Genomic DNA, 12,832 nt, shown 5'->3' with positions numbered 1-12,832 from the left:
TATATATATATATATATATCCTTTGTTGTTAGAAATTTTTTGACGTACATTCCTTCCACGATCCTCGTTTCGTGTACAAAATATGCAGAGCAACATTGAGCCTATTTTAAAGGAAATGCATCTTGACTTTGTGGTTGACCACACTGCCTTGCCCACACAATTTGTTCTATTCACTGATTTAGTTTTGTCCTGCACWGTTTAACATAAACTCCCAGAGCCCTCCTCTGAACGTTTGAGTCGAAGTGAGAGCTTCTGAGCGCTACCAACCGATTCCAGATGACTTCCACAATGTAGGGCTCAGAGGATGAGCACTGAAAAGAAGATTGATTTCCTTTGTGAAGTATGACAAGCCATGCACTGGAGCACAGCTCTCCAGACACACAAAAAAAGCACAAAAAAATATTACAAAATATGTTTTATTTATTTTCTTCATTTCATATCAGCTTGCTTTGCAGTATAACTACAGGCTAGAATGTTCTGATGGGTTTTCTTTGTTTCCCCAAAGGAGGTTGTGTGTGCATTCGTGGATTGTTTGCCATTTTCTTCTTTTCTCTTTTTCTTTTATTACTCTTTTACACCTTTTTCATCAAAGCATACCATTTATTACTCTTGTTTACCTCTTTTTCCCTACTTGCATGGCACCTAAACTGTTRATAATCACAACTTCAGTTGGCCCATTTGGAGATAATATCCAAAAATTCCCAGATGCAGTGGTTTTAAACGTTTAGTTTCCTGCCCAAAACCAAAATAATTCTGCTTTTGTTCCATTGACTGTGAAAATGAAATATAAGATTGAAGCACGATGTTGCGTTTGCGAGACCTGGTACCTTCATCCATACGGCTAACATTACCTAAACTTGTGTGTATCTTTACTTTTTTTGCAGCAATTGCTTCACGACGGCAGGAAAGAAAGCATTGTGAGCACACTCCACCTACCTCCATCCAACATTGAGACTGGTCAGCAGATCATCTGTAAAGCCTCCAATAAGGCAGTACCCAACGGCAAAGAGACCAGTGTCACAATTGATATTCAGCGTAAGCATTTTCTTGTCTGTTTTTTTTTCTTTTTCTTTTTTTGTGTTTCCCTGCTATGTTTTTTAGTTAACGTGTTGAAAGTAATGAAACTTATGTTTTGCATAAATCAGTATTATGTTTGGTATGTAAAGGCCTGACACTGTCACAACAACTCACCTGACTCATACAAAATATTTATTGAGGTATTTATACATGCTTTTTTTTCTATGAATCCATCTCGATAAATCAATTGACAATGCACACGTATTTTTTCCCTGTTTGCTGTGATAGAAATCAAAGTGTCTATCTATCTATAATGATGGAAGCTTCCATTTATTATCCAGCTACCTGCTTGCTGTGTTAGAACACAAAATCTGTCTACTGCTTTCATTTCCTCACTCAGACCATCAATCTTTTTGATGAGAACATCCACAACCCCCTTCCAAAATAGGCAAAACAAGCCCAGCGTGTAAAACACATTCAGACTCAATTGTCAGGGAGTATTTTTTCGATTAAGAACTGCTCACAGTAAGAGAAAAGGTTTCAAACAATAGGATTTTTCATCACTCACAGCCCCTTCAACACCATTAAGTATGACTAATAAAGCAGAAAACGCTATTTAGAGAACCATTATGACTGACAGCTCCATTCTTTTTATTATGTACATGGCAAGTGTCGAGAATGGCACGAGCGGGCACGGCACAATCAGGCCGACTCAAGCGCGGGAGTAAAAAATGATTAGCAGTTGTTAGTGTTTGCAACCCTTGCAGTTTGTGCTCCTCAATTCTCGCTTTGGAGTCGGAGAAGGGAAGTCTGCCCACATGTAAACTGATTTGTCACCATGTATAATGATGTGTCTGTGATAAATGCTCCCCCATCATGGCATCATCCTCGCTGGTGAACGTTTGAGTTATCCCTGGTAAAAAAAAAAAAGAGAGTCGGTCCTATTCTCTAATTAGCATTCCAAAATGTCYTCTTTACACAATTAAAGCTCCTGCAAACATTTTTTTTTCACAGTGTGATATCAAACGGAGCGACAGCAGAGACTAATTGTTGAGATCCAGACTGTCTCCCACAAGGTTAAGGCTCTCGATTCCTTCCGTCTCATTCCCCCCCAGCCCTGCCGAAGATTTGACAGGTTCAGTACAGTTCAGCAGAACATTTGGAAAATCTGTAGAAGAGAGGCACTTCTCAAATTAAGTCACCCCTGGACTGAAACATGCTACAAATGAACACCAACTTGTTTGTACCATGTAACAACTTGCTAAATTTCAACGCAGCATAATTTTATTATAAATTCAGTAGCTTAACAAGAGGATCAKAAGCAGATGTTCATATAAAAGCTATGGGGCAGGTACACACTCTACTTTGAACACTTTATATATTTATTTGTATATTTGTTTTGTGTGAGTACCTGCTGTATAGCTTAGACAATCACCTGCATTTTAACACAGGATGTTCATTTTATTATACAGTTGTTATCAGATTCCAAAAGCACTTTTACAAAGTGTCGAAGCTGCGCAGATGATCTTATTATATTTGGACAATACTGTAAGATTACTGTTAAAGATGTGTATCTGGAAACTATACAGCACTTCTTCCACTGCTGCCGGGTATAAAAAAAAATAACAGCACACAAAAACTGCATTCTAATCTAAAAGTGRTGTGTTTCTAAGTGAACGTTGTTCCTTAAATAAACCTGAAGGCCAGATTGTCAAATTGGATAATCTGGATTAGTCAATTATTTTCAAGTTAAGTACTTGACCATTGTTCTAAAAGAGCTTACAGAGTTTCTGAACTCATAACTAACAACACCAAGGTCAAAATTYCATTGTACATGTTTTTAACCACTGATTTGTATTTATATGAACCAAAGGATGATGTCGTCAATTAATCATTTTATTTTAAAGATTACTCCTTTAGTGAAGAAACGGTGTACAATTAAATGCTATGAAACTGAAAAAGGAACAACAATAATTTAAATTATAGCGTTTAGATTCCTTTACCTGCTTTRCCCTTCCGGGTCACAAAGAGCTTGTGCCTATTTCCAGCAGTCACTCTGTGAGAGGCGGGGCACACTACAGACAAGTCGCAAGTCCATCACAGGGCGACGAACAAACAACCACTCACACACTTAACCACAGCTGGGGACATTTTAGAGTTACAAAATAACCTTACATGCATGCTATTCTGTGTGAGAAAARCCACAGGTTTGCAGAGAGAACATGCAAACCCCACTCAGAATGGCCTCAGACCAGAGGGCAATCCTGTGATCTAACAATGACAGGCGACAGCTRGAACCGCTGCACTTGCTYTTAACAACAAAACTTGTCATTGCCTAATGACACTTTTACGACAATAGAAAAGTGCATTTCTTCTTTTTTTTAGTTTTTGGACAAAAGAAAATGAATCTGTACCTCTTTTTGCCTAACTGCAACTCTTCTACTGAGACTTTTTGACAAAAGCTAAAAGCCATTATTGTATTTACGAAGGAAATGTTCCTCCAGGAGCTTCCTGTCAGCCCTGGAAGATATGAAACACTTGACAAATTAGTCTATATAATAGTACTCGGTGCCTTTTACTGCAACACTTGAGCACTTCTGAATATCCAGCAAAACAGCTTAATAATTGTTGGCAGTTAGAAACGCCTCTGACAGTCACCTGGAAAGCACTGATACAGATGTACATTATGGTCAGCATAATGGTCCTTTAAAACTGCTTCTCATCAACTGATGTCAATTTTTTTTTCTGTCGTTTCTTCCATGCTGTTATACGTATGTTAGTCTAATTTTACTTTTCCTATGTATTCAAGTTATATATTATGAATGTACTCATGAAATTTAAGGGCTTACATTTTCTCTACAGGAGATGTCAGATAATATTGAAATACATTATAAGTTCCTATGTTACAAAATCCTGCCTCATATTGTGATGAGACCCAAATTATTGCTCATATTTTTACACGAGATGTAGACTGATTAATCCGCCAGCCAGTTACTGTATCGCCATACATATTAATGTTTTCAAAATATTCCTCATTCAGCCTGGCCTGAACATACWAAGCTGATTAACAGAAAAGCACGACTGTGGAAAACTCCATGTTATTACATGTGACACTGCACACCAGCATCAAACTGTGTTTCTTGTGATGGGGTGCCATTCACGGCAGGGGAACTTTATTTTGGCACAAGCATGGCCAGACTGCAATGGAATATGACCAAATTATATCAATTTTGGAAGGAACTGTGTTGTATGTACAAGAGAAATTAAGGCACTCATGTTGAAAATTCTGTCATGGACTTGCAACCTGTCCAGGGTTTACCCCACCCCTCACACAGTGACTGCTGGTTATGGGCACCAGTGACCCCTGTGACTCTAAAAGGAAGAAGCGGGTATAGATAATGGATGGATGGCTGTATGGATGGATGGATGGATTTTGAAAGTAAAAAGCAAAAACTATGCATGTAAAACAAGAATTTAAAGCTCAGCCTTGACAATTCAGCTGTGATGATTCATTGCAGTGGAGCAGTTGCGTAAACAAAGATTCCTTTAGACCCCCCATGGAGAATAGAAGGTGGTTTCTTCGGATGAGCACAGATACCAGMAGGATGAGATGTTGGATGAGAATCTCTTGGTAATATGACGAGATGGAGATAGAGAGGAGGGGGACAGTTCGTGGAAAGTAGCAGGGAAAGCCAAATGTCCTCAAAGATTATGGAACATTTCTGTGCTGAACATGTGCCAAAAAGCTTTATCCAAAAAAAACACATCAAACTTTATTTCAAGCTTTACTTGTCAGAAGTTGTCAAACAATGGGTTAATTCCTGGCAAATTTTCTTTGAACGCTCTGCGAGTTTGCTCTGTATTGAAAGTGAACAGGCAAAATTGATTTTGATGCTTTCATCTTGCACTCTGTAAYACAGCAAATGAACAAATGTCGTCAAATATTATTGTGTTTCCTGGAAATGTTGACAACATCCACCGAGTTTTTTCATTGTTAGACCAAAGACTCACATTGAATCAGTTGAAACTGAATTAGATAATTGAAAGTCTAGTTTCTCTTGCTGACTAAAATGATTGACTATGTGACTATGAGATTTTGTTACCAGAACAAAAAAAAAAAAAAAACATTTTCTCATTCAACCTGTTCTTCTCAAAATGTTGCATTCTGCTCACTTTCACACTTAGATCTGCTTCAACTAAAATYCAATCCAAATGAGTTAAATTTACTTACAATTCTGCATGCTGCTCAGCACCTTAAATCAGCGTAAAACCRGCTGTATTCAACAGTATTTTTTTTCTTTTATTGTAATTTTAKTGCTTGTGGTTTACATCCACCTCAGCATTTTGAATTCCACCTAAATTTATACAGACATATCTGACCAAAGATTAGACAAATTAACATCTAAATACAGTGTGCTGTGGTGATGTTGCCCAAACGAGAAGGATTTAGAGCTAACAGATGTGATTCAGTACCCTGGATAGACTGCTGACTTTTGTTGTCCATACCATCCCATTAGCTGGCTGTAATTATTTGATAGCAGAGGGATGGATACCCCCCATTGATGCTGTTTTATCCAGCAGCACATATTTACTTGCAATAGGCCTTTTGGACTTAAGTCAGTAAACTTCCTCATGATCCCGACTTCACTGCTGCAGGGGAAATCGTCTGTTTAGGATGCCAGCTTCCTGTCTTGCTAAATCCCACTCATCGTGTGTGATTAAAAATATTCCGCAATTATTTTGCAGTGCAGTTGTAAATCTGCAGAGTATTGCCCCACATAGAAACATGCTTTGAAATGCGTGCACTTGGGACAAGCAACGCCAAGGTTTCTCCATGTGTTTGCATTGCAAAACAAGCTGAGCCACGTGGGGAGAAAATGAATGCCATTTGTTGAGACTAATTAATAAAGAACATGCACATGTGCAGTTGGGGAGGATTTGTTTTCAGTAGCTTGCTCAGCTATATACTCCCCTCGCCTAATCAAGCAGATAATGGCAAATTCTTCTGAAATAGAATCAGAGAGTAGGAGGGATATTAAAGTAGGGAGAGCAGAAAAGGGCTCTTGCACTTTTACAGAAACTTCGTGCTCATATTTTGATGCGGAAAAAAGTGGGGGTGGGGGCTCAAATGAACATATGCTGTCACCAAATTGAAGTAAATTTGAAATTTATTGAAGTGAATATCTTATGATCAATATGTTCGACCTCAGGTTGTTCGTCAGTCTGTTCTCCCCTGATGTWTTTCACACAGCCAGCCATGTGACAATGTGACCATATTGCTGGGGCTATAATCCACAAARGGATGGTCCACAAACAGCTCCTTCGTACTTTAGAGGCATCCAATGCTTCTCGAGTTTGAGGCTGATCCTGCTGGAAAACAGCTGTCTACAGTGACCCACAGAGATTGGAAATTGAGCTTTAAGAATGAGAGAGAGAGAGATAACAAACTATTTATGCTGGCACTTTGTGCATGAAAATAGAGAAGTTGGAAGATTGTTCCAAAAACACCATCTGGTCTCCACTTTGAACTAAGCGATCAAAAGCTGTCGGCCAAACTATTCTACCACCCTCCACAATTCATCTTGTTGTTTTTACTGAAGCTCCAATCAGTCCAACTGTCCCCCTTTTTCCCCCCTCCCATCTCTCCATTCTTCCCCATCTAGTGAAGAATGTGATGAATTAACACATTGCTGGGCCATCGTGTTACTGCGGATGTACTCACCAATTGTCTCATGCATTTATACATCAAAGGACATTCTTCGTTAAATAGATGTCTGTCATATGATGAGGGGCAAAGGTCAGAGATGTCAATACCCCCTGGTTTTACACCCGGGGCTATCTCTGACAGACTTTTGACAGCTGTTGCTCCCATAGCTGTCTTTTGTCATTTGGGAGCTAGAACTACCAACAAATTAAATCCATCATGACACTACCTTTCCCTAAAAGAGACTGGGGCGTTTTCTAAGTGGGGGCCCAGTTCAGTCATTTCAAAAGAGCATTGATTTTTTTTTGGTCAGATTGACAGTAATGAGCATTTGTCTCTTTAGAAGTCTCTTGGCAGCAAGATGGTGTGCATGATTAAAAAGCTCGGTATAGGAAGAGTTTTAGTGAAAGTGGCTTCTGAATTAGCTGTTTGTTCACACAGACATAACCTTCAGATCCCCCTCCAAATCTTTTAGTATCTGGCTCTGCCTGAGTGCTTGCAGATTCCTACAGAATTTTGCTATCTCCGCTACTGCCAGACATTATTTTGCCCTTTAGGTTCCTTTTGCCTACTTTTTTTTTCTCACTTATTTAATCGTTTTGCAATGCTAAAACCACCTACTGAGTGGATATAACACCATTGCTCAAGGCTAGGATGATATTTCCCATTTTATAATGATGCTCACCCATGTCTCCTTTCATTTCCACACAAACGTTTCCATACATGCAAATACCCAGTCACACACAATTGGCTGCACACTACCTGGGGAGACTTGCTGGTAGACTTGGCCCCCAGTTTTTTTTTTTTCTCATCATGCACAAAGTTGTTGTTGTCTTTACTGGCCTGGGGAGACCCAGCACAGGTGGGGCTCAGGGTAGTGGAGTGGTTGGTGGAGGTGGGGTGTGTGCTGAAGGGGAATACATCGGCTCAGATATGGCATGTGTGTGGGGAAGAATGTGGCACCTGGACCACCTCCTCTCTGGGGTTTTGTGGCAGCTGAGCCAGCCTAGAGCATCTGCGCAGCTACAGGGTAATAAGCTGTTTTCCTACACTCGGTCCTACAAACACACGCTTACAGATTTGCTCTCCCTGACTGCACAGAATGGTTTTGGCTTTATTCAAATGCAGTTTATGAGCTTTTTTTCACTTTGAGTGAAACTCTGTGCTTGCCACATTCAAAGAGCAGATCCTGGATTTTAAGCTTGTACCACTAAACACGGAGCAAATCTACTTCTGAAACAGATGGCCAGATTTAAACTGAGCTGGTTTCCAGGTACGCCTTCAGAAAGTTTTCATAGGTGTGGCCTGATGGGGGGCACATACAGCCCTGTGGGTTACAAAACTAAAAGCCATTACAGAATTTTCTGTGTTTTATTTTGCGATCAAGCACGAGTTCAGAGAAAACAAACAGCAGATGAGAAAGCAGCTATGGCGATAGTTTGTAGACTATTTTCAACAGAGAAAAAAAACAAAAAGACATCCCCAATGTCCACCGGACTTTCTGGTTCTCCATGGCAGTTGTTTTGTCTTCTGTATTTTGGATTCCTCTCCGTGTTTCCATCATCTCTCTTTCTGATTGGCTTACATGTCACATCCAATACGCTGCGTGCTTGTTTGTTCTCGGGAAACACCACACACTATCGGGCCAAGAAAATCCAACTTGTTGAATATTCCCAACTTGAGATTGGAGCAGTCCCGGCATCCTTCCAAGCAGGAAAGGTCACTCTTACAATACAGCAAGCATATCTCATGTTTATCTTTAGAGTCATCAAGATAATCGGGTTAAGTTTGCCAGAAGGGCAAAGTGGGTCAAAAATCAGCATTATTATCTTGCCACATGAACCTGGTAAGCTTGAAGTTTTTCATCTGCTTTCACAATGTCATTTTTATAACATATATACTGTATATAACTTTGTACGCTGCACAGATTTGACTTGTTCAATAACAACGTTTGTTTTATAACTTTCTGTTTATGAAGTTTTACTAAACCCAAAAAGCAAAGGGAAATTAAACATGTAAAATTCCACCACACCTAGACAGACTCCAGATAGTTTACCCATATGACCAGGTACTTTCTACCATATCTCGCTGGTATGCTCAACTACTAGAAGTAAGAAAAAGAAAAATAAATAATATGAAATAGACTCCTTGTAACTTAGGACTTTCTGTTTCAACCTGACAGTTAAAAAAATTAATTGTTGACATGTTCCAGTCAATTTTCAATGAACACAAAAGCACTGAAACCACTAAAAGGAACTCACTCATGATGATCTAACACACTGCTTTTAAGGCTTAGAACAAAATACATCTACAATGTATTGAGAATGCCTGACAAATTACTTTACCTGCTTGAAATTCATCTTCTGAGTCTGTAAGGTAAATAGCTTTGTTTGTTTCGTTTGGAGCTGGAGTGATATGTAAATTAACCTGTATCTTCAAAAAGTATCCCACTTTTGTCAATTAGGATAAATGAAAGCATTTATGGAATTTGCATAATCTGAATATTTGTAATTGTAAGAACTTTTATAATTGTGTTATATCAATAAGGTTACTAAAACTGCACTGTGGACTGGTTTCCGCTGCATGCAAATTAATGTTTTGGGAAACTCATTATCAGTTCAGATTTCCCTTTCATTTGCTCCTTAAGGCAATGCTAAGGAATATATGCGAGTATAAACAACACGCTATACCCAACTCCTGGGAACAAAGAAAAAAATATTGCAAGTGTTCAAAACATCCGCCTAGACACCTGGTAGGCAGCAGAGATAAAAATAAAAAATAAAAAAATAAAAAAATAACGTAATTATTTGTGAATAATCCTGGCACTAATTGAGATAAATTGTCACAAAAGCTCTAAAGATTACAAGAATAAACTTTTAGTATTATGAGGAAAAATATTCCTTAATCCTGTGAAAAGCTCAATAGTGTCTGTGGCACTTTTTTCTTTTTTTTTTCAGAAAAAAAAAGTTTTTTTATCTCTTATTTAGCCACAAACAGCATTAGAAACCTAGAATCTGTCTATGACTTAAAGTTCACTGTGTTTCAGTAGGATACCGGTTGTGTAATTGGATGCCTTTGTTTCTTTGTGTTCTTTTATAGATCTCCCACTTGTCAATCTCTCGGTGGAGCCTCAGCCTGTGCTGGAGGGCAGTCTCGTGAAATTCCACTGCTCTGCAAAGGCCAACCCTCCGGTTACCCTTTACAGGTGAGATCATGAAAAGAAGCAGCGTCACAGTAGTGCCCCACAAACCACTAAAGATTATATAATGCATCTGAAAACAAGAAATGCAGTTAATGAGGTCTTTTCTGATCGATGAAGCTGGTGGAAAAAAAAAAAAATATTTTCACACCGACTCAGATTTAACACATGGTACTGATGGCATTCATCATTGTCAGGCATTTTCTTATGATACCACAACACCATTACTTGAAACGAGGGGACAGAAAATAAATAAATAAAAACAATGAAACACAGACAAAAAATGTAATGGAAATACATCACAGAAAAATCAATTGGGAAAGCTTGTCATGTTCCACTGGGCTGCAGCAAAGTATTGCGAGGGCTTTGTTGCAAAAACTGTTTGCTTTATGGTCACACACTTTACCCTGATGTTTAAGATGTACATCAGTGTATCAGAGCAAAAGTTCAATGTTTCATTTGCATGGCAATTGAAGATGTCATGATTACTTTTTTTTTTTTTTTCTTGAGATCACGTAGAATGACAGCACCTTCTCTCTGGGATCTGACTTTTTTTTCTTTTCTTTTTTTTTTTTGTCTTATGGTTAAAGCAAGGCTGCTTTTAAATAAACCACTTATTTCAATGATTGGATTTTACAGCACAGCGGTGTTTCATTGTGAAACTTTCAATATTTGACTGAAGACTAATAAATGATAGGAAATGGAAACATTATCCATCTTGGCAACAACACCTGCTTTACGAACTATGATTTGAAGATTTAATTGGAAAATCATCACAAAAGAAGACGAAGTTTCATTTATTGCCTTAATGCAGCTGAGCAAAYATTTCACTGGTACTGAAAATCATTTGAATGATTTAAACACGACTTTTAATAACATCAGTTAATTATTTGTTTGAAGTTTGATCGTTTTGGTGACACTTTAGAGAGCATTTTCAGTGAAGGTCATCAACAAGTACCTATTTTAGTTTACAAAAGTGTCTCAGGAATAACTAAAATAAAGAGAGARATTTATGGAGACTGCTGAAGTTGTTTTGCAAATGCTAAAACTTGTAAACAATCTTAACTCAAACAATAAAAAATCTGCAATGTTTACTTGAAATATTCAGCTAAATCAAACATCTGTTTCTATTGTAATGGTAATTACATTTTAATAGCGAGCAAACTTCTCCAACTTAAGTTACAGTTTTYCTAAATGCATTTCCTACATTAGAAGCAGATGGATCAATATAAAAGAAAAAAAAGGTGACAAACTAAGTGAAGCACTTCCGTTCTTTAATAGCTTCCCATACGGATATTTTTGGTAAACCTTTTTGGCTCGGTCTATGCTGCTCTGCTTACAGCAGCTTCCGTTTTTTTTGCATGGCCCTCCGCAAGTAGAGCACTAAAGTGATTTGTCAAGAGATGGTTCTGTGTGTGGGAGGTTTTTAAGCTCGGGAAAAAAAAAATAAATGTAGTTGAATCAATAGCAAAGGGCCGGCTCTGAGTCTTGTAATGGTGCGGGGAAATGAAATGGACGTACAACTTGTACACTCGCAGATGGCAAAACAGAGATGTTGCCCTTTTTGATGGATCGTGCACTTTGAGAAGGAGAAAGGGTGGAAGAAGGGCAGTGATGTAGTGGGGAAAACAAGGTTTCTATTTGATTGTGTCGGCACACGGCGAAGACAGAARGTCTATTTCACCTGCTCAGGGATTTCACCTCCATTGTTCTGAAGCTGAATCAGTGCTGGAATCCAGACCTCTCCATGGTGCATCAAGAGCTTAGACTCTATGGCAGCTGAGATTACATATTATTTTGGTTTGTCAAGCTACAGACTAAAACATGATTGAAGATTGAAGCTAAAATGAATTGAAACCACCACCTTCCTGCTCTTCAATTTACTCTTTATTTTTCCACTTTTCCTGTTTCTCTGTTGCTGTTGGAATCATTTTTGAAAGTCTGTACCACTCTTTGTTAGATTGATCAGAAATGTACAGACACATATCAGGACTCTTGTGGATGGTTGGCATTCAGGGCATAGTGTATTAGAGATTTTAAAGTCTCATAACACTGGCCTTAGGGGGTTTAGACTTGGTGAAGGCCCACACAAAGTCTCTCTCTGGAGAGTATGATCAGTGTGGAGTGCAGGGAGCTGGTCAAGCAGTGTGTAGTCATTATTCAGTGCTAATACACTCTGTCTTCCCCAGATCAGATAGAGCACAAGGACAGGGTAGTTCTTAGACAGATGGCCTCTTTTCCATTCCSACGAGAGCCATCCATTCCTTATGTGCACTGTGCCACTCTTCAATTCAATAGACACTCCAGACACTCAAGATAGTCTAAAGTATGATGCCACCTTTTCTGTATGACTTCTTGTGACTAAAGCAGGGGTTATTAGAGCTTTGTTAGGAGATGCGAATGGAAATCAAATAGTGTCCCCAAAAACATGAACTCCTGTTAGTAAAAAGGACAAAGGAAGTGCAGTTGAGGAAGCTGAGAAAGTGATGTACACTCGCAATGAGGTTGTCTAAAAGCAGTCTGATACACAGTAACAAATCTGGTGGCAATTGTCCTTTTTCTGGTCCAGCAGAGATAAAAATAAATAAATAAATTAAACATGGGCATAATGTCAAAAGTAAAACTTCCAAACTCAATCTACAATACAATGCATTTCTTGAAAGATTTCACATGTCCTGTGGCCAATCATTAAAGGGCCAATATTATGTGATTCTCAGGCATTTATTTAAACATTATACCATAATAAAGTATCTATGTCACTTTTAGTTGTTATTAAAATGTTGTTTTTATGTTTAAATATAAAATAAACATATCTTCTTATCACTTCCTCTTCTAAACACCTTGAAATTGGCCTCTGTCTCTTTACGAACTACCTTCTGCTTCTGTTCCATCCCGTTCTGTGTGTGTGTGTG

General features: G+C 38.5%; 1 protein-coding gene across 7 annotated transcripts in view; it reads left to right on the top strand.

Moving 5' to 3' along the window:
* The window catches only part of kirrel3b (kirre like nephrin family adhesion molecule 3b), a 220,219-nt gene that overhangs the window by 169,177 nt on the left and 38,210 nt on the right, over positions 1-12,832 (top strand). For all 7 annotated transcript variants that reach the window (XM_014015071.1, XM_014015070.1, XM_014015066.1 and 4 more), the window contains exons 6-7: positions 885-1,035; positions 9,821-9,926. In XM_014015071.1, coding sequence (XP_013870525.1) covers positions 885-1,035; positions 9,821-9,926 — 257 coding nt within the window. The remainder of the gene's footprint in view (positions 1-884; positions 1,036-9,820; positions 9,927-12,832) is intronic.

The sequence above is a fragment of the Austrofundulus limnaeus genome, unplaced genomic scaffold (assembly GCF_001266775.1).
Source record: "Austrofundulus limnaeus strain Quisiro unplaced genomic scaffold, Austrofundulus_limnaeus-1.0 Scaffold122, whole genome shotgun sequence".
Classification (NCBI taxonomy): Eukaryota; Metazoa; Chordata; class Actinopteri; order Cyprinodontiformes; family Rivulidae; genus Austrofundulus; species Austrofundulus limnaeus.
Note: the sequence above shows the minus strand (reverse complement) of the source record. Positions and strands in the feature narration are given on the sequence as shown.